General features: G+C 43.1%; 2 protein-coding genes across 2 annotated transcripts in view; one reads left to right on the top strand and one right to left on the bottom strand.

The window, feature by feature from the left end:
• Positions 1-8,848: 8,848 nt before the first annotated feature.
• Positions 8,849-21,773, bottom strand: TMEM52B (transmembrane protein 52B). The gene is made up of 5 exons (XM_050746620.1): positions 21,107-21,773; positions 18,070-18,113; positions 14,966-15,004; positions 13,748-13,917; positions 8,849-10,880 (listed from the first exon to the last, which is right to left on the bottom strand). The coding sequence occupies exons 1-5, from the start codon at positions 21,203-21,205 to the stop codon at positions 10,657-10,659; spliced, it is 576 nt and encodes a 191-aa protein (XP_050602577.1). The 5' UTR covers positions 21,206-21,773; the 3' UTR covers positions 8,849-10,656.
• Positions 8,862-21,789, top strand: part of OLR1 (oxidized low density lipoprotein receptor 1) — a 34,129-nt gene continuing 21,201 nt past the window's right edge. The window contains exon 1 of the mRNA XM_050746618.1: positions 8,862-9,465. The gene's annotated coding sequence lies outside the window, so the exon portion shown is untranslated. The remainder of the gene's footprint in view (positions 9,466-21,789) is intronic.

Genomic DNA, 21,789 nt, shown 5'->3' with positions numbered 1-21,789 from the left:
AGAGCCTCATTTTCATCTTTTATAATGGCAAGTCAATAGATGGTTTCCAAACCAAAAATAAAAATCAAGAATAGCAACATATGTATAGTATTTGAAGAACTGTAGGCCTAAAAATACCAGCTAAAAAGTAGGGAGTAGAAAATATGTGTGTGGTGGGAAGGTGCTATTTTTCTTCACAAGCCTTGCGGGGCTGTTTGAATTTTCAATCTGTAAGGATACATAGATTTAATTTTAAAAAATAAAACATAAATTAAAAAATAAAAGGATCTAGGCACAGTGGCTCATGCCTGTAATCCCAGCATTTTGGGAGGCTGAGGCAGGCAGATCACCTGAGGTCAGGAGTTTTTTTTTTTGTTTTTTTTTTTTGAGATACATTTTTGCTCTTTTTGCCCAGGCTGGAGTGCAGTAGTGCAATCTCAGCTCATTGCAACTTCCACCTCCCAGATTCAAGTGATTCTCCTGCCTCAGCCTCCCAAGTAGCTGGGATTACAGGCGAGCAAGTAGCTGGAATTACAGGCAAGCGCCTCCATGCCTGGCTAATTTTATATTTTTAGTAGAGATGGGAGTTTCACCATGTTGGCCAGGCTGGTCTTGAACGCCTGACCTCAGGTGATCCACCCGCCTTGGCCTCCCAAAGTGCTAGGATTACAGATGTGAGCCACCATACCCATCCTCTTAATCAACTTTTGTTCTCACTGAATTGGATTTGCGTTTATCAACTTAGGTATTTACTGAGTTTGAAGTTACAACTCTTTGGGAGAGAGAGGATAGTACTCAACTTTATCATTTATGGTAATTAGTATTAATATTGGAGGGGAGAGCAGGTCCTAACTATAGTGTAAGAGAAGAGCACACAAGAGAGATCCTGTATAGGCAAGTTTGATACACAAAGTCGGAATTAAAGAAAAGTCTAGATACTTGTAGCACTGGTATTATTTATCAAACAGGAACAGCAAGAACCAAAGGGTAACAGAAATTAAGGTTTGGTACTCGGAGGCTGAGAGAGAAGAGGCGTTAACTGAGTCTGCCTTATTTCATAACTTTGTCCATAAGTAAGATTTTATCATAGAAATTAAAGAGATTGCCTTTAGGGTAGCTCCTTAGCCGTAATGGTCACCCTGTCTCCTGTATTTTACTTCTCTTTTTCATTTTTTAGTGACAACCAAAGCATCTTAAAAGTTACATTATCCCTTTTTCCTCTTCAAGAACTTGTGATGGCTTTCATCGACTGCAGGATAAAGTCCAAACTGCTCAAGCTCACATTTAATGCCTTCCATAAAAAGAAACCAACCTGTCTTCCAGATTAATTCCTGTCACATCACTCCTGGAATTTTCACCAGTCTCCATGATTCACATTGTAATTTTTTATATCTTTTCTTATAAACAGAAAATGCCATTATACCATGTAATTAATGTTTAAAATTCAAATATCCTTTAAATTTCAACACTGTTTACTTTTTTTTTTTTTTGAGACGGAGTCTTGTTCTGTCGCCCAGGCTGGAGTACAGTGGCGCGATCTCGGCTCACCGCAACCTCTGCCTCCCGGGTTCAAGCGATTCTCCTGCCTCAGCCTCCCGAGTAGCCGGTACTACAGGCACATGCTACCAGGCCCAGCTAGTTTTTGTATTTTTAGTAGAGATGGGGTTTCACCATCTTGGCCAGGATGGTCTCGATCTCCTGACCTTGTGATCCTCCTGCCTCAGCCTCCCAAAGTGCTGGGATTACAGGCATGAGCCACCACGCCCGGCCCTACACTGCTTACTTTCATAGTACCCTTCCCAGACTTCTAAAGTTGTGAGGCACCCTGGGGCGGGAAATAGCACAATTCTGGGTTAACCAAGGTGGAGATGCCAGTGGAAGGACATTGGCCACCACTACTCAGTGACAGCATGTCACATATTTTCCACAGTTGAACTCTCCATGTATCTTAGACAATCCATAAATCACTGAAATCATTTTCCCAGTTGGCTTGCTCAAGGGCAGATATCCTGCCCTGACCTCTTTGTTACCTTCCAGCCAAGCTACTTTACCCAAGGAAAAGAAAACAAAACCTACCTTCCCCAGAGTTCGCCATTTCAATCTCCTGCCACTTAAATTTGTTAAACAATTCCTGTTTCTGCTTTATTTCCGTACTCTCATATGCAAGTAAATGCAAGTAAATGCTAATTAACTGATAAAGACTGATAAAGATCGCAAAGCTGGGCCGGCACGGTGGCTCACTCCTATAATCCCAGCACTTTGGGAGGCTGAGGCAGGCAGATTACCTGAGGTCGGGAGTTTGAGACCAGCCTGACCAACGTGGAGAAACCCCATCTCTACTAAAAATACAAAATTAGCCGGGCGTGGTGGCACATGCCCGTAATCCCAGCTACTTGGGAGGCTGAGACAAGAGAATCGCTTGAACCTGGGAGGCAGAGGTTGCAGTGAACCAATATTGCACCATTGCACTCCAGCCTAGGCAACAAGAGCGAAACTCTGTCTCAAAAAAATAAAAATAAAAAATAAATAAAATAAAATAAAGATCTTATAGCCATACCTACAAGGCCAACTCAATTAGAACTGATGCTGCAGTTCCTGAGCTAGACTTGGAGGGAAAACAGGCTACTGCAAAGCACTCTATACTGTTGTATTTGCCTGTAAACCACCGACAACTAGTCATCACAGCCATAGAATGTGTCAGACCCAGCCTCCCCACTGAAGAACAGTTTGTTTGTCCTTGTGTAAATTTAATATAGATTCATCTTTCAGGTTTCCCGCACAGATTAGGAGTTTTGTGTTGTCAGGGTCACTTCCTCCTGCTATGCATGTATCAACACCTTCTTTCAGAAATTGACAACACACTGGACACAGCCCTGACTCCAAGAGTTTTGGTTTTAGCAAGAGTTGACGAAAAGAGTCAAACTCTAAAATATTTGAAGATGTTTATGCTGAGACAAATATGAGTGACCATGGCCCATGACACAGCCCTCAGGAGGTCCTGAGAACATGTGCCCAAGGTGGTCGGAGTGCAGCTTGGTTTTATAGATTTTAGGGAGGCATGAGACATCCATCAAATACATTTAAGTAATATCTTGGTTTGGTCCAGAAAGGTGGGGCAACTTAAAGCGGGCGGGGTGCAGGCTTCCAGGCCGGGGCGGGGGGGGGGGGGGGGCTTCCAGGCAAATTTAAAACATTTTACATTTAAACATTTTTTCTGGTTGACAATTTGTTGAGTTTGTCTAAAGACCTGGGATCCATAGAAAGGAAGTGTTCAGGTTAAAATAAAAGATTGTAGAGACCAAGGTTCTTTTGAAGTCTTATAGTGGCTGTCCTTGGAGACAATAGATGACAAGGATTTCCTATTCAGATATTTAAAAGGTGCTAGGCCGGGCGCGGTGGCTCAAGCCTGTAATCCCAGCACTTTGGGAGGCCGAGACGGGCGGATCACAAGGTCAGGAGATCGAGACCATCCTGGCTAACCCGGTGAAACCCCGTCTCTACTAAAAAATACAAAAAACTAGCCGGGCAAGGTGGCGGGCGCCTGTAGTCCCAGCTACACGGGAGGCTGAGGCAGGAGAATGGCGTGAACCCGGGAGGCGGAGCTTGCAGTGAGCTGAAATCCGGCCACTGCACTCCAGCCTGGGTGACAGAGCGAGACTCCGTCTCAAAAAAAAAAAAAAAAAAAAAAAAAAAAAAAGTGCCAGACTCTTAGTTAATCTCTTTAGGATTGGGAGGGCCAGGAAGAAAAGATCTAGCTATGTTAATAGAGATGATGATGATGATGATGATGATGATGATTTTTGAGACGGAATTTCTATCTTTTTGCCCAAGCTGGAGTGCAATGGCACAATCTTGGTGCACTGTAACCTCTGCCTCCTGGGTTCAAGCAATTCTCCTGCCTCAGCCTCCCAAGTAGCTGGGATTACAGGTGCATGCTACCACTCCGGGCTAATTTTTGTATTTTTGGTAGAGACAGATTTAACCATGTAGGCCAGGCTGGTCTCGAACTCCTGACCTCAGTTGATCTGCCTGCCTCAGCCTCCCAAAGTGCTGAGATTACAAGCATGAGCCACTGCAGCCAGCTGAGATTCTTTATGGATGCAAATATTCCCCCCACAAAGGACAGCTTTGCAGGGCCATTTCAAAATGTGGCAAAGAACCATGTTTTGGGGTAAAATATTTTGACTTTCTTCTTTGTCACATGTCATGCCATAGTCAGATGGGAAAGTAAGTCATGATATACAGGGTTAAATAAAATCCATCTGATGAGAATTTATGGTTAGTAGGGCATGACTCTCCAGACCCCTTAGATAGGAATTAGGGTAAGATTAAAAAATCAGAGCTTAGTCCTCACAAGTAAAAAGTGATAGGAAGGCTGGGCATGGTGGCTCATGCCTCTAATCCCAGCACTTTGGGAGGCTGAGGCGGGTGGATTGCTTGAGGCCAGGAGTTTGATAGCAGCCTGGCCAACATGACAAAACCCATCTCTACTGAAAATACAAAAAAAAAAAAAATTAGCAGGGCGTGGTGGTGCACGCCTGTAGTCCCAGCTACTTGGGAGGTTGAGGCAGGAGAATCACTTGAACCCAGTAGGCGGAGGCTGCAGTGAGCGAAGATCATGCCACTGTACTTCAGCCTGGGTGACACGGCGAGACTCTGTCTCAGAAAAAAAAAAAAAAAAAAAAAGTGATAGAGGATGTGGTTTTTTTGTCCAGTGTAATCACCCTTGACAGTAAGTTGAAAAGACCGCAGATTGGAGCTGCCTGGCTCAGAGGGTTTGTGCATATTTATGTTATTTGAACTGAGAAAGAGGGGCCAGTGCATTTCCTCTGCTTAAAATTATAGGAGAGACCTAGAGAACAATTGTGTTAAAAATCATGTTTTTAACCACTTTGTTACTTTTGTTTTTTCAATTGAGCACAGCTTAGAATTCTGTTGAAAAAAAAAAAAACATCATTTTACCACCACCTCAATGTTCCTTTTCATGCCCATCATCATCTTTTTTTTTTTTTTTTTTTTTTTTTTTGAGACAGAGTCTTGCTCTGCCACCCAGGCTGGAGTGCAGTGGTGTGAGCTCGGATCACATCAACCTCTATCTACTGGATTCAAGGGATTCTCCTGCCTCAGCCTTCTGAGTATCTGGGATTACAGGCATGTGCCACCATGCCTGGCTAATTTTTGTATTTTTACTAGAGACAGGGTTTCACTATGTTGGCCACTCTGGTCTCGAACTCCTGACCTCAGGTGATCCGCCCGCCTCGGCATCCCAAAGTGCTGGGATTACAGGCATGAGCTACTGCACCCAGCAAGCTCCCCATTTTTAACTAGGATTTTTTACAATATTCTCCTAGTCAGGATTAAGATCTGCCTTCCTCACATTTCAGCTAAGACCTCAAACTTTCATCAGGGTATCTTTCTTTACATAATGGAGCTTTCCTGCAAATAAAACATTAAGTCACCCATCATTGTCTTCAAGTTCAGTTACCGAATTGCTTGGTGCAAGGCTGAGCAGTGTGCCACTTCAACTTCATGCACTGCCCTCCCTTTATAGTATACAATTCATACTAAACTACTGTATGCTAAAGGGAAGAAATTGGTGGAAAGAGAAAAATTAAAGGAGTGAGAGGGAAAAAAAATCAAGAGGGTGAGGATGGGGAGAGATAATCTCATTTATGTCCATATATATGAATATATATTTTAACTTGATAGTTTCCAAACTTATATCCTCCTGTCCAAACCCCAGAGTCTCAGAGAGGCATAACCAACAGTTTCCATGCAGTCTCCCGTGAATTATCTTAAAAACATTACAAAGCTAAATGACTAATGTAAAATTCCTTTTTCTTTTGTTTTTCACGAATTGAGGCTTTTCTCATTCATTTCCAAAGAAAACTTTGACTTAATCCATTAGCATGTTTGAGTTTCTTTTACTGTTTAGTGCAGTAGGACTTGTCTTAGATTAACTTGGTACATATTTCACCAGTGAATGCCTTATTTCTCACTTTTAGAAAGCATTGTTTACATTTTCTCTTGAATCTGGTCTTTCTCCAGTCTTCTCCATACTAATAAATACCTGTACTTTCCATGCATCAGCTCAGGTAAATGATCTAGAAGTCGTTCTTCACTTCCTTTCCTTAATACATTTTCCTCTCCAATTCAGCAGCAAGTCCTGATGATCCTATCTCCAATATCTCTCTCAAATTCCTACATTTATCTCTCTTTCTCCCTTTATTCTCACCACACTCATCCTATCCACAATCATCTTTTATCCACTATTCTTCAGTACCTCTGAAGACTTTCCCTGATCTGACCTTTGACTTCTGACCTTCTGACTTTCCCACTCCACTCCATTCTCCTGTAGCACTGAGAGTCATTGTCTTAAAATTCAAATTGCATCAAGTGACTTATTTAAAATCCTTCCAAAGGCCAGGCGCGGTGGCTCATGCCTGTAATCCCAGCAGTTTGGGAGGTCGAGGCAGATGAATCACCTGAGTTCAGGAGTTGGAGACCAGTCTGGCCAACATAGTGAAACCCCGTCTCTACAAAAAATACAAAAATTAGGCGGGTGTGGTGGCTCATGCCTGTAGCTCCAGCTACTTGGGAGGCTGAGGCAGGAGAACCACTTGAACCCAGGAGGCAGAGGTTGCAGTGAGCAGAGATCGCGCCACTGCACTCCAGCCTGAGCGACAGGAGGGAAACTCTGTCTAAAAAAAAAAAAAAAAAAAAAAAAAAAAAAATCCTTCCACCGCTTCTCAATACATTTGTTGTTGTTGTTGACAGAGTCTCGCTTAGTTGCCCAGGCTGGAATGCAGTGGCACTATCTTGGTTCACTGCAACCTCTGCCTCCTGAGTTCAAGCAATTCTCCTGCCTTACCTCCAGGGCAGCTGGGACTACAGGCACGAGCCACCACGCCCCGCTAATTTTTGTATTTTTAGTAGATATGGGGTTTTACCATATTGGCCAGGCTGGTCATGAATGCCTGACCTCAAGTAATCCACGCTCCTCAGCCTCCCAAAGTGATGAGATTATAGGCGTGGGCCACCGCACCCAGTCTCTACTGTTTTTTCTGTCTATTTTTTTTTTTAAGTTTCTCAGGTTTACCAAGGCTTTTCTTATCTTCGAAAATGCTTTTCCTATCTTCGAAGATGCTTTTCCCTTATTTTGCTTCTCCCAAGTATCCTCTACCCTCTCCTATTTGTTGTCCCCTCTCAGTCTTTGTTTAGCTCTTTGTATTTATAAATCTGCTATTATTTTATCTTGCTTTTTCTTAATATTCCTGAAAATGTAACTTTGTGAAGATGTAAACTCTGTGAAGACCGAAAGGCAGAGGACCTGTTTGTTTGTTCTGTATGCTCTACACTATTATTGGTACATAATTTCTTTCTTTCTTTTTTTTTTTAAAGAGACAAAGTCTCGCTCTGTTGCCCAGGCTGGAGTGCAGTGGCACAATCTCAGCTCACTGCAACCTTCGCCTCCCAGGTTCAAGCGATTCTTCTGCCTCAGTCTCCTGAGTCGCTGGGATTATAGGCATGTGCCACCACGCCCACTACTTTTTGTATTTTTAGTAGAGACAGGGTTTCACCATATTGGTCAGGCTGGTCTTGAACTCCTGACACTGTAATCTGCCCTCTTCGGCCTCCCAAAGTGCTGGGATTACAGTCGTGAGCCACCGCGCCCCCAGCTGGTACATAATTTCTTAAATCATATTTGCAAAACACACACAAAACCTGTTAAATGATTGTAATGCAAGCACAACTAAGATTATTTATTTATTTATTTATTTATTTATTTTATGTTTTTTGAGACGGAGTTTTGCTCTTATTGCCCAGGCTGGAGTGCAGTGGCATGATCTCGGCTCATTGCAACCTCCACCTCCCAGGTTCAAGTGATTCTCCTGCCTCAGCCGCCTGAGTAGCTGGGACTGCAGGCCCGCGCCACCACACCTGGCTAATTTTTGTGTTTTTAGTAGAGACGGGGTTACACCAGGATAGTCTGGAACTCCTGACTTCAAGTGATCCACCCACCTCGGCCTCCCAAAGTGCTGGGATTACAGGCGTGAGCCACCGTGCCCAGCCGAGCCAGTGTTTGAACAGTAGATGTGAAGAAAGTTAAAAAGGATTTTAAAAAATTGAGAACAATAATGATGGCGATGGAGGTGATTAACAGATGTATTAGATTCAGTATAGAAATAATTGAGGCCAAAGGGGTGCAAATAACTCGTGACCAAATGGGAGGGTTACGGGAGTGAGCGACTCCACGTGACTGAGGAGCAGCACATGTGAAGCAGATTAGGAAAAGGCACACTATGAGATGGAGACAGGGGACAGAGTAGCATGTCACGGTTGAAAATGATTCTATATTTCAAATAAGGGGGTAGGGGCTAGGAAGTGGCTGTGGGGCAGAGAGATTCCTTTAGAATAAGACCTTATAGGCAAGATTTCCCCAAGATTTTCTAATGCCAATGAACGTTTTACCTTTGTCAAGTCTGTGGTGTCCTGGTGCCTGAATAGAAGAGCCTAGAATGTCTTCTGGAATGTGTCTTTGAGGACTGAATGACTCATCTGGCAGCAGTAAAACAAAGTCACTTCAGGCACTATTAGCAATGCATGCATTTCAATAATTCCCAGAGCCAATTTGTTAAATGACTCAGGATAGTTTCAGATCAACAGCAGGTTATACTCAGAACATTTTCCCCTCTGGGCTAAGTGAGCGTTCCAAGAATGTAGTTAACAAGGAGCTGCACTAATTAGCCAATCCCTGGCTCTGTGTTGCCTCTCTGAGTACTGGAGCTAATTAATTGGCTAATAAACAGTTAGATTTCTCAAGTATTCCTTACCTCTACCCAGAACATATTAAGAGGAATCACTTATATCTGTTGTTGTTTACCTCAATCAACAAGTATTTATTGATAAACATAAAGCCACTTCAGGTGTGACAACAGTAACATGGCTGGCAAAAATGGGAACATAGCTCTCGGAAAAATCATAGTAGACAAGGGAAGGTTAGATGACAGTAGGAAGAATAGCATACATATGCATAACACTTTACAAATTATGCCGCATACATTTAGCTTCTTTGATCTTCACAACAACCTTCTGAGGTGTTATTATTCCCTGTTTTCTAGGTGAGAAAACTGCTTTAAAGATTTCAGGCCAGGAGCGGTGGGTCAGGCCTGTAATTCCAGCACTTCGGGAGGCCAACGGGGGTGGATCACCTGATGTCAGGAGTTCTAGACCAGTCTGGCCAACATGGTGAAACCCCCTCTCCACTAAAAATACAAAAATTAACTGGGCAGGGTGGCGAGCACCTGTAATCCCAGCTACTCAGGAAGCTAAGGCAGAAGAATCGCTTGAATCCGAGAGGTGGAGGAGGTTGCAGTGAGCCGAGATCATGCCATTGCATCCCAGCCTGAGCTACAAGAGCAAAACTCCATCTCAAAAAAAAAAGAAAGAAAAGAAAAGAAAAAGGATTTCAGTGACTTATCTAAGGTGAGTAGTTTTTCCCCAAATATGCATCACTTCCTCGATTTTCCGATAATACTTTGGGAGGTGGTATGATATGTGGATAGATTAGCACTACTCTGCCGCATGGTTCCTAGGAAGCATTCCATCCAGGCTTAGCTCACCATTTAGTTTTTGCTCCAAGAACTGGAGAGATGTGCCGATAGGCTTAAAGGAGAGTGTATTTTCTACCATGGCTCCACTAGGTGGCAGTGAGGGCCACCACTAGAGACTAGCGTGAGTCACTACAGAGTGTTGTGGCTTTAAGTGGTCCAGGCAAAACAGGAAAGAAGCAAAGCAACACTATTTAAACCTTTAGAGTTAAAACAGGGTGCATGTGTACATGCATGTGTGCACATGTATGTGTCTGCAGTGCAGAGGAACTGAAGAATTAATCCAACTGTTACTGCACAGTATGTACACTGCGTACACAGCATGTGTACATGCATGTGTGCACACGTATGTGTTTACAGTGCAGAGGAACTGAAGAATTAATCCAACTGTTACTGCACAGTATGGTTCTGTGAGTATGGTTTTTCATACTGTGGAGGGGCAGGACCAGAGGAAAGAAAGACTGATATTTGGCACTTGAATACTATACTGTGTTCTTTTAGCCCGTATCAGCAATCCCATCCCTAGCTTTTAGATATCCGGGTGGGTATGTTGTGCTGTCTAAGATGATCATTGTCATTTGGTGTAAAATTGATTGCTGTCTCAGAAGGAAAGATGCATGCATTCAGTGCATTAATGTTGATGGCTGTGCTAACACTGTTGTCTTTCTTTTCCACTTTATCGCAATGGATCAGCTGACACAGAGAGACGCAACTGGCAGTATCATGTGGGTACAGGAATTTTATATGCACTCAATAGTTGAAGGAATTCAAGACACCTTCATGTTTTCCCAGTTTAGTGGTAATCAGCGTGGCTAGAGATTACTTGCAGATTTTGACCATTGGATAAAAAATTAAGAGTTCCCAATTAGAGCATTCTGTATCAGAAGATATAAAGGCCTGCGAATGAAGAGTAAGAACCATCTTTCCCTGGAATGATGGTGTTAGATGCCATCCTAAAACTTCTGAGGGTTAGAAAAGAATGTGTTCCATTTTCCCACAGACTCTGGACATACCTCCACCCCAATTTATAAAATGGCAGCTCTCATCAGTTCCAAGAGTCAACTATTCAAGTTGACTCCTTCTCTATCGGAGGCAGCTGCTTTTCTTCAGGCACTGGGGGTAGATCAGGTGCTTTCTGCCCACACCTGGCTACTGTGAAGCGACTCATATGAAGAGCTTCTTCATACCCTGGGAGGGTGTCCAAAGAGGAGGGCAGTTGGCCCAGGGAGCTGTGGGAGTGCGCCACAGCCAGGATCCTCCGAGCTGCAGGGCCAAACACCGACTGCAGAGCTGTGAAGAGAGAAGGAACAGAGCTAAGGAACTAAGGGAAATGGGACACCCTCAGACAGCACAGACTTACTTCACACTTAACTGTCGCTTCATTTTTAACAAGCATCCAAACTCATTGTCACTCCTTGCCCCATATTTTATGAATATCCTTTGAAGCATGTTTACAACCCGGCTTCCTGCTCTGCTAGAAGGACCTGTTTTCTCTGGTATCCTCAAATAATCTAAAGAATGTTTCTGCATCTCTCTCTCTTTTTTTTTTTTTTTTTTTTTTTTTTAGACGGAGTTTCGCTCTTGTTGCCCAGGCTGGAGTGCAACAGCGGATCTCGGCTCATTGCAACCTCCGCCTCCTGGGTTCAAGCGATTCTCCTCCCTCAGCCTCCCGAGTAGCTGGGATTACAGGCACCCAGTTAATTTTTGTATTTTTAGTGGAGAGGGGGTTTCACTATGTTGGCCAGGATGGTCTCGAACTCCTGACCTCAGGTGATCCACCTGCCTTGGCCTCCCAAAGTGCTGGGATTATAGGAGTGAGCCACCGCGCCCGGCCAAGAATATTTCTGCATCTCAACCCTGCCCTTTCCCCTTTCAGACTTAGATCCCTTTCCCCCAGCCCCCGATACTATAGACTCCTTAGGATTATTTATTTTTACCTCATCTCTTTTCTTTTTTTTTTTTAAGACAGGGTCTCACTCTGTCACCCAGGTTGGAGTGCAGTGGCACAATCTCAGCTCACTGCAATCTCTGCCTCCCAGGTTCAGACGATTCTCTTCTTCCTCAGTGTCCCGAGTAGCTGGGATTACAGGCATGTGCCAACATGCCTGGCTAATTTTGTATTTTTATTAGAGGTGGGGTTTCACCATGTTGGCCAGTCTGGTCTCGATCTCCTGGCCTCAAATGATTCACCTGCCTCGGTCTCTCAAAGTTCTGGGATTACAAGCATGAGCCACCATGCTCAGCTATTTTTTTAATTTTTCTTTTTCTTCTTCCTTTCCTTTTTTTTTCTCTTTCTTTCTTAGATGGTGTCTCACTCTGTAGCCCAAGCTGGAGTGAAATGGCGCCATCTGGGCTCACTGAAACCTCCACCTCCTGGGCTCAAATGATTCTTGTGCCTCAGCCTCCCGAGTAGCTGGGACTACAAGCCCGTGCCACCACGCCCTGCTAAATTTTGTATTTTAATAGGGACGGAGTTTCACCATGTTGCCCAGGGTGGTCTCAAACGCCTAAGCTCAGGCGATCTGCCCACCTTGGCCTGAGCCATGGTGCCCAGCGTTGGTTATCTTTTTTTCCTAAGACGACAGTGAGAAAGGGGAGGTAGGAAAGGTGAACAGCAACACATCATATCATTCTATTTTTGATGTTGTTGTTGCTGTTGTTTTGAGACAGGATCTTGCTCTGTCACTCACCCAGGCTGGAGTGCAGTGGCATGATCTTGGCTCACTTCAACCTTTGCCTCCCGGGTTCAAGCGAATGTCACGCCTCAGCTTCCCGAGTAGCTGGGATTGCCGGTGCGTGCCACCACGCCCGGCTAGTTTTTGTATTTTTAGTAGAGATGAGGTTTCATCATGGCCAGGTTGGTCTCGAACTCCTGACTTCAAGTAAGCCACCCGCCTCAGCCTCGCAAAGTGCTGGAATTACAGGCAGGAGCCACTGCGCCCAGCCATTCTCTTTTCAAAATAAATATCCACATTTTGCCAGCTGGTGTTCTGACTGGTACTGGCTCTTCAATTTTAGGAAAGAACATAGTCCAGGCACAGTGGCTCATGCTTGTAATCCCAGCATTTTGGGAGACAGAGGCAGGTGGATCATGAGGTCAGGAGTTTGAGACCAGCCTGATCAACATGGTAAATTGTTTACACCAAGAATAAAAATAAATAAATAAATAGAAATAAAAAAAAATTAGCCTGGTGTGGTGGTGGCTGCTTGTAATTCCAGCTACTCAGGAGGCTGAGGCATGAGAATCTCTTGAACCTGGGAGGCGGAGTTTGCAGTGAGCTGAAATCCCATCACGGCACTCCAGCCTGGGCAACAGAGGGGGACTCCATCTCAAAAAAAGAAAGCAATCAATTTTGGCCGGGCGTGGTGACTCACGCCTGTAATCCCAGCACTTTGTGAGGCGGAGACGGGTGGCTCACAAGGTCAGGAGTTTTGAGACCAGCCTGGCCAAGATGGTGAAATCCCGTGTCTACTAAAAATACAAAAATTAGCCAGGCGTAGTGGTGGGCGCCTGTAATCTCAGCTACTCTGGAGGCTAAGGGAGAGAAGTGCTTGAACCCGGAAGGCGGAGGTTGCAGTGAGCCTGAGATTGCGCCAGTGCACTCTGGTCTGGGTAACAGAACGAGACTCCATCTCAAAAAAAAAAAAAAAAAAAAAATGTAATGGAAAGAATGGAACCGCAGAAGAAAGGGAAAGTGTCTTGTAATCACTGAGAAAATGTTAAGGCTAAAATTTAGTGTATCAAGACTTGAAGAATAAAGAGCTGAAAGTACATGCCATTAATTTCTTTAAAAATATAAAATAGTATAGAAAATAGAAAAAGTAGATTTCACAAAATCCAAGACATTTTGAAAAAGGCATCTGTTTGGAGTTCAAAATAGTTTTTAGCAAAGTAACTAGTTATAAACTGGCTAATTCTTCCTATTCAATACTTCCAACAGCCTCCAATATTTCACTTCCTTCTTTATCGTCATCCAGACAGACCCTTGAGAACACAGCTTCAATGACAGCCCAGGTCACCGCAGCAACAGGCTTCTGGGAATTGTGAGTCGTGGAATCTTTAATATTACTCGATCAGTGGTTCTACGCCTTTGCACTCTTTTCGTTATTCATTTAAATGGGGTCCTTCTCCCAGGTTAAAAGGTCAATGTACTCACATGTGATAGTGCTCTGGAGAGTGCTGTCGTGATCGAAAGCAATGACAGTCACTTCATAGGGCGGTGGGCCCCCATCTTCCCCATTTTGCTGGCGGCTCAGACAGCAGCAGCGGAAGCACAGGGAAGACAGGCCGCACAGCAGAAGCAGCGCACCAATTCCCACCAGCAACCTGCAAAAGCCCGTGGGGCAAGTGAGACTGGGATCTGGCTTTTTTCCCAGCTCTGCTGTAACCAGTCTTTAATGTCTGAGTTTTGATTCTTGTTTAACTATTTTATAGAATAATTATAAACATTTTAATTTATAATTTTAATTTCAAGGCTTTTGCTTTATAGATAACCTTATTTTGTCAGCTGGAGTAAGTCAATCCATTAGAACAAATAATAAGACATTTAAGGTAATTTGAGGGGGCTGCTTTCTTATTCTTTTCTGAGACAGAGTCTTGCTCTGCTGCCCAGGCTGGAGTGAAGTGGCATGATCTCAGCCTCCTGAGTAGCCAGTACTATAGGCACATGCCACCACACTCGACTAATTTTTTTTTTTTTGAGACAGAGTTTCGCTCTCATTGCCCAGGCTGGTGTGTAATGGTGTGATCTCAGTTCACCGCAACGTATTCCTCCTGGATTCAAGCGATTCTCCTGCCTTAGCCTCCTGAGTAGCTGGGATTACAGGCATGTGCCACCACGCCTGGCTAATTTTGTATTTTTAGTAGAGACGGGGTTTCTCCAGGTTGGTCAGGCGGGTCTCAAACTCCTGACCTCAGGTGATCCACTCCCTCGGCCTCCCAAAGTGCTGGGATTACAGGCATGAGCCACCGCGCCCAGCTTTTTTTGCATTTTTAATAGAGATGGGGTTTCTTTATATTGCTCAGGCTGGTCTCAAACTCCTGGCCTCAAAGTGGTCTGCCTGCCTCGGCCTCCCGAAGTGTCGGGATTACAGGTGTGAGCCACTGCACCCGGCCAGGCTCTGCTTTTTAATTCACTAAAGTAATCTCCTTTGTGGAGATATTTCTAGAACAGACTCTGAGGGAAGCACACAATAATGGTTTGATGTTTGTGGAGGAGATGGTATTGAAAAAGGAAATCCTGACATATTGTCACATAGGTAGTGATGAAGTAATGAAATCTTACTCCATGAGATGCTAAGTAAGTAGGCAGGCTGTCATTTTTAATGACCCTGAGAAATACAGTGTCTTTCTCGGTATTATAAGTGAAACTTACCATATATACCAGAGATGTATCCAGTCTGTGGTCAGGCAACTATAAAGAAAGAATAAAGTTTTGTATATTAAAAATATAGTCAATCCCTGTTATAACTCCAGACTCAGAAATATGAGTTACAATGTGATATGATACCTTGTTATAATAAAAGCACTATGGGTTATGTTTTTTAAATTCAATGTAGCTAGTTGAATCTTTTGCCAAATTATATGCTTTAAATAGTACTTTATACTATAGATGGCACTGTCCAAGTCATTTTGTAAATCATTATAAAACAAACTAGTGGTTATTAGAAGTGTTCATAGAAAACATGTATGTGCCTGTTGTAAACATTTATGATAAAAATTACCAAGAAAGGGCCAGGCTTGGTGCCTCATGCTTGTAATCCCAGCACTTTGCGAGGCCAAGGCGGGCAGATCACGAGGTCAGGAGTTGGAGATCAGCCTGGCCAACACAGTGAAACCCCGTCTCTACTAAAAATACAAAAATTAGCCAGCCGTGGTGACTCCATCTCAAAAAGAAAAAAAAAGAAAAAATACCAAGAAAGAACTTGGAATGCAAGTTTACAAAGAGTAACTTTGAAAATGGATGTAAAAGTTAGGACTCATGTAAATTTGAGGTTAATAAAATGTAAACATAAAGAAAATTTCAGTTATGAGTATGAAAGTCATACAATCACATTTGTAATTTATCTTTTGCAAGCTGTTGCAACACTCCCACTGAGAATGTAGGGAAAAAAAAACTGAGTTTCTTCCTGCTATACTCTCCCAGCCCTCTGACACCAGATGTGTGGGTGGGGATTTCCCTACACACCAAGCAAGCAATCTTCCAGCAACAGACAACAGCTGAGTGTCCTCTAATTCAATTCTATTCCAACACTACCTGCCTGGAGATAGGATCCGATCCCATAGGGTGAGGGCTCAGTCCCCTAGACTGCTCCCCAGAATTCTGATGCCAATCACAAGTTGTTTTGCCTGTGCTTCTGACCTACTGGTTACAAATTGGGGGTTCCCTGACTCCCTCTTGGGGTTGCATTAATTTGTTAGAGCAGCTCACAGAACTCAGGGAAACACTCACTTACATCTACAGTTTATCACAAAGAATATTACCGAGGATGCGGATGAAGAGATGCATAGAGCAAAGCATGTGGGAAGGGACACGGAGCTTGCATGTCTTCCGAGTGCACCACCCTTCAGAAACCACCACCTGTTCAGCTGTACAGAAACTCTTCAAATCCATCCTTTGGGATTTTTATGAAAGCTTCATTATGTAGGCATGATTGATTAAATCACTGGCCATTGATGATCAACTTCAGCCCCTCTATTTTCCTTGGATGTTGAGGGATGTGGCTTTAAGCATTCTGCCTTGGTCCTTCCAATGACCAGCCCCACCCTGAATCTACCTAGGGGCTGCCAGCCACCAGTCAACTCATTAGCATGCAAAATGATACTACTTACTTTGGGGATTTTAGAAATTGTATGCTAGGAGATGGGGACAAAATCAAATATATATTTCACAGTATCACACCCACCTACCGTAAAGAGTACCCTAATTTTTCACATCCAATATCAAAACTAATATATATATCCACTGAGACCAAACAGGAAGAGGGAAAAAAGTAGAAGCCAACTTTACCATGATGAGAGCTAAATAAATGTTCTGTGTTCACTATGGCAACTGTAAATTTTCTCTGTAAGAATGAAAAAAAAATACGGATTTTATGGGAGAAGGAGTAGAAGATAAGGTCAGAAACTGGAGAATGAGGTGAGGCAAAGTATCTGTGTATGTTTGAAGAGTAGTAAATTTTGTTATTTAATAATTCTTTCTGATACATGAATCTACTGAAATCTAGTGAATCTATTTTTATTCTCTGGTCACACATTTATAGAAAATATAGTTTTTTTGGTTTTTTCACTGAACAATGACTCCTCTTAGTTTTCCCACATTTCTTACTTGTTGAAAATTCCTCTGGTTCTAATTAGATTCTGGTTTATAGGAAAGGACTCTTCCTATGGTGGCAGAGGTGTAAAACCTCAAAAAGCAGTTATCAAGTAGTCAACACACAATGTGCATGTGAAGGTAATCAAGGCCATCACCATTTCCCTGGGTTTAACAGACCTGGCTATCGGGAAACTCTTCCCATGGCTAAATATGTATTTTTCTTCATCCTAAACAAGTTTTTATTCAAAGTGCCCCTACTTTTTAAAATTTTTATTTTGTAGTTTCTTTAAGTGGAATGACTCTTGCATATTTATCTTCACATCCTCTGTGTCTACATAAGACCTAAGTGTGGCAAGTTTGGATTAGTTGACAACTACATCAAAGTGATAGCTAAATGAAGTCTGCAATAAATGTTAACATGCCCTAAAAACTAGAAAATACTTTCAAATTTATTTATTTATTTATTATTATTTTTTTTTGAGACTGAGTCTGGCTCTGTTGCCCAGGCTGGAGTGCAGTGGCCGGATCTCAGCTCACTGCAAGCTCCGCCTCCCGGGTTTACGCCATTCTCCTGCCTCAGCCTCCCGAGTAGCTGGGACCACAGGCGCCCGCCACTTCGCCTGGCTAGTTTTTTGTATTTTTTAGTAGAGATGGGGTTTCACCGTGTTAGCCGGGATGGTCTTGATCTCCTGACCTCGTGATCCGCCCGTCTCGGCCTCCCAAAGTGCTGGGATTACAGGCTTGAGCCACCGCGCCCGGCCAATACTTTCAAATTTAAAGTGATAATGTTACTTTGGAAATCACCCAAATATGTACGCCAGTGACTAGATACCAAACCCAGTCTGTCCTGGTGAGTCACTGAGAAGCAGGGCTAAGGAAGTCTTTTGCAAGTCTCTATGACTGTATAAGTTGAGATTAATCGTGCTGCTTTGATGGGAAGATAGGCTTGGGGTAAAAACATGCTGTCAGCAGTGTTATTTTTGAGCGCTTTAAGATGATACAAACACATGTCTTTATTTTGTGATAACTCATCTATGAGATCTATTACGTAAGTAAAAATAAATAAAAGGAAGTCATAGATGTCTAATGACATCTTGACTGTCTTTAGGGTAGTGATGTTTTTGTCTGTTGCTCCTTCCTCCCAGCTTGAACTCTATACTTACTGTTCAGGATTACCACAGTTTTCCTCGCATCTCGTCCCAGAAAGCTGTAGAAAGAGAAATTGTCTTATACAGGGAAATTGTCTTGTCTGCTGTGTTCAGCTGCCTACCAATCATCTCTCATGGTTGTGCTGTTAGATCAACCAGTAAGAAAGTCACAGTCTTAGGGGCAGTCTGTTTAGGACTGCCATTTTCATCTCTCCCATACTTGCTGGCTTTTGTACTTGAGGTAAGGGAACCGTGAAGAACGAATATCTTGTCTGTTGTTTTGGTGGTGGGTGAGCATCACCCTTTGTGAATGAGAGGTAGCCATTTACATTAAATTGTCTGCAGTAGAAAATTCCTGATCTCTCTGTCCCTTGGGATATTGCTGTTGTCCTCCTAACTCCTGCCCAGTTGAATTCTACACCACTGCTCCTTTTTATCCTCTTAGTGTGACAATGACTATACAAAGGAAGAAGGGGAAAAGCAAGGGGACCAGTGGGACAGATGGTCTTCTTTATTGAATAGCTACTAGATACCAGTCAGACTGCTAACAACTCTGTTATTTTGTTTGTTTGTTTGTTTGTTGTTTGTTTGTTTTTTGAGTCTTGCTCTGTCACCCAGGCTGGAGTGCAGTGGCATGATCTTGGCTCACTGCAACCTCCACCTCCCGGGTTCAAGCAATTCTCCTGCCTCAGCCTCCCGAGTAGCTGGGACTACAGGCACGTGCCACCACGCCTGGTTAATTTTTGTATTTTTAGTAGAGATGGGGTTTCACCATGTTGGCCATGCTAGTCTCGAACGCCTGACCTCAAGTGATCCACCCACCTCTGCCTCCCAAAGTGCTGCTGGGATTACAGGCATGAGCCACCATGACCGGCCATGAACTCTTAATATTTCATAGCATTTAATCACAATAACCCTCTTGGTGGGTATATTTAACCTTATCTTGAAAGGTTAAGGGACTAAGGCACAGGGTTTTAAGTAATATGACCAGGCCAGGCATGGTGGCTCACGCCTATAATCCCAGCACTTTGGGAGGCCAAAGTGGGCGGATCACAAGGTCAGGAGTTCGAGACCAGTCTGGCCAACATGGTGAAATCCCGTCTCTACTAAAAATACAAAAATTAGCCAGGTGTGGTGGTGTGCACCTGTAATCCCAGCTACTCTGGAGGATGAGGCAGGAGAATTGCTTAAACCTGGGAAGTGGAGGTTGCAGTGAGCCAAGATCATGCCACTGCACTCCAGCCTGGGAGAGCAAGACTCCGTCTTGGGAAAAAAAAAAAAGCAAGAAAGAAATGTGACCAAATGTACACACCTATTGATGTAGACAGAACTCAAATCAAACCCTATCATAGATATGTGTTGAAAGAATCAATAACACTGGGGACAAGTTTGCTCTAACAATTCCTCGATATTGCTATCAAGTCCCTTCTACTCCTTCTACAGAAAACAAAAAACAAAAACAAAAAAACAAAATTGTCCACTCTTTCTTCTACCTGATTTTTTTAGTTGACTTCCTCTTTCAAAAACCCATTCAAGGCTGGGTGCAGTGGCTCACACCAGTAATCCCGCCACTTCAGAAGGCCGAGGTGGGTGGATCACTTGAGGTCAGGAGTTTGAGATCAGCCTGACCAACATGGTGAAACCCTGTCTGTACTAAAAAAATACAAAATGAGCCAGGCATGGTGGTGCATGCCTGTAATCTCAGCTACTTGGGAGGCTGAGGCAAGAAAATCACTTGGACCCTGGAGGCGGAGGTTGCAGTGAGCCAAGATGGTGCTATTGCACTCTAGCCTGGGGAACAAGAGCAAAACTCCGTTTAACACCACCACCACCACCACCACCACCACCACCACCACCACCACCACCACCATTAATTTAATTCTAGAAGCTGCTTCTGTCTTCTAATAACTTGAGTGCTCTGATATTTCAGGAAAGCAACCACAAAGTCCCTTAGAAAAGAAACAGAGATTTGTAACTATTGGGAGTTTATGGTGGGCAGTGAAGGGGTAAGGAGACACACATACTCAAAACCTATCAGTTGAAAAGGATTTGTAAAAGGATGAATAGCCAGGCTTTGCAGATAACATTTGAGAAACCCCTGCTTGTGTTTTCATTTGAAAGAAATGGCCACTGAGGATGACAAAGCGAGTGTTTCTTCCACCCAACCATGGTACTTTCTTTCACTTTCTTCACTAAAAGTAAGAGAAGCCTAAAGTGCTCAGCAGAGAAAATGCCACTTTTCAGGCTTGTTGCAAAGAGAAAAGAGAGGAAAAATGAGGGAAAGAGAAGGCAAAGGAAGTGAAGAGGAAGCAAAAAGAAAATATAAGAAAAAACGGATTTTCAGATACCACTTTAGCTGGTCTATTAGCAAAACAAAAAAAAAAAAAAAAAAAAAAAACAAAAAAAAAACCCCTCAGCCCACTTTGTACAGGGGCCATACTGGAATCTGAAACTATCCAGTTTTCTTCATTTGCTCTCCTTCTTGCTAGATGGCATAGCTCTATACATTTCCCCATGACGATTGCTTAGAATCCCTCAGTCCAGTGACCCTTTTCTCCACTAATGGATTACTCAGAGACTTCTGATTCATTGTAGGCCCAAAATATTTTAAAAGAGCCCTCCCTCTCTTATTTCTAGACTAGACACACCTAAACTGCTAGAAGATGGTTAGAAATTCCTGGATGGGAAATTCCATTTAGGGGAATCACATACCTAGTTTTCATAATCTGTTTGGAATTTTGAGGGATGGGTGATAAGATGCTAAAAGAGAGAAATATACTTCAGTGACACTTTTAAAGTGCCACGGCAATCCTGCGTGTTTCCATGCTCACTCTAATTTCTGTCCCCCTTTTCATTGTCGTTGCCGTCAGTCACACATGCATCTATGCAATCTCGTAATACTAAGGAAACTTTGTAGTGTATTCATTTCCCTACGACTCCCTGGGTTCTGTATATGTCTCCCCACCCCGCAGTTCATTTCCTCTCAGATTCTTCTGAGTTGATTAATCTGGGGAAAAATATTGTCTCTCTGCTTTTTCACCACTGAACTCACCAGGATGCAATGCACCAGGGCAGAGGCCGTCGCGACATGATTTCGGACTCCCATCGGGCTGAATTCCTGTTTCTTCAGAATCTTGCACTGGGCATCCATTGCCTCCTTTCAATGCTCTGTGCCATATTTGACTTCTTGACCTAGAATTCTTAAGGAGAGAAACTTTTCTCAGGAATTTATCAGCTTTTCTCTCTCTCTTTCTCTCTGTCTCCTCCTCTGTCTCTCTCTGGTTATTATTTTCTATGGCCTTTCCCTCCTCTTTTTTCCTGGTTTTCTTCTTTATTCTTATTACTATTTCTCTGGCCTCCACATTTACTTTCTTTTGCCTTCTTTCTTTCCGTTATACTATTAATTCTTTCTACATCTTTAAGTTTCTTTCTCTTACTGCTCCCAAAAAGGAGACATGCAAAGAGGACATATGTGTCCTCTGTAGTATTTTTCTAGACAGTGATGAAAAACTTGGCATAGAGGATGGTCAAAGGCAGATTACTGGTGATCAAATATATTCTTTTCTTCATCAGAAAACTGGTTATATTCTTGATCCTTCACCAGAGTACTCTGGAGTGACTGTTGCAGGGTGAAAGTCACCCTGCTACTCTCCTTTCTTCTCTCTCCATGTGATTAACAACACTTTCATGCTCTTTGAAACCCTCCCCTTCACTATGTTGATAATCAACTCTCCT

The sequence above is a fragment of the Macaca thibetana genome, chromosome 11 (genome assembly GCF_024542745.1).
Source record: "Macaca thibetana thibetana isolate TM-01 chromosome 11, ASM2454274v1, whole genome shotgun sequence".
Lineage (NCBI taxonomy): Eukaryota > Metazoa > Chordata > Mammalia > Primates > Cercopithecidae > Macaca > Macaca thibetana.
Note: the sequence above shows the minus strand (reverse complement) of the source record. Positions and strands in the feature narration are given on the sequence as shown.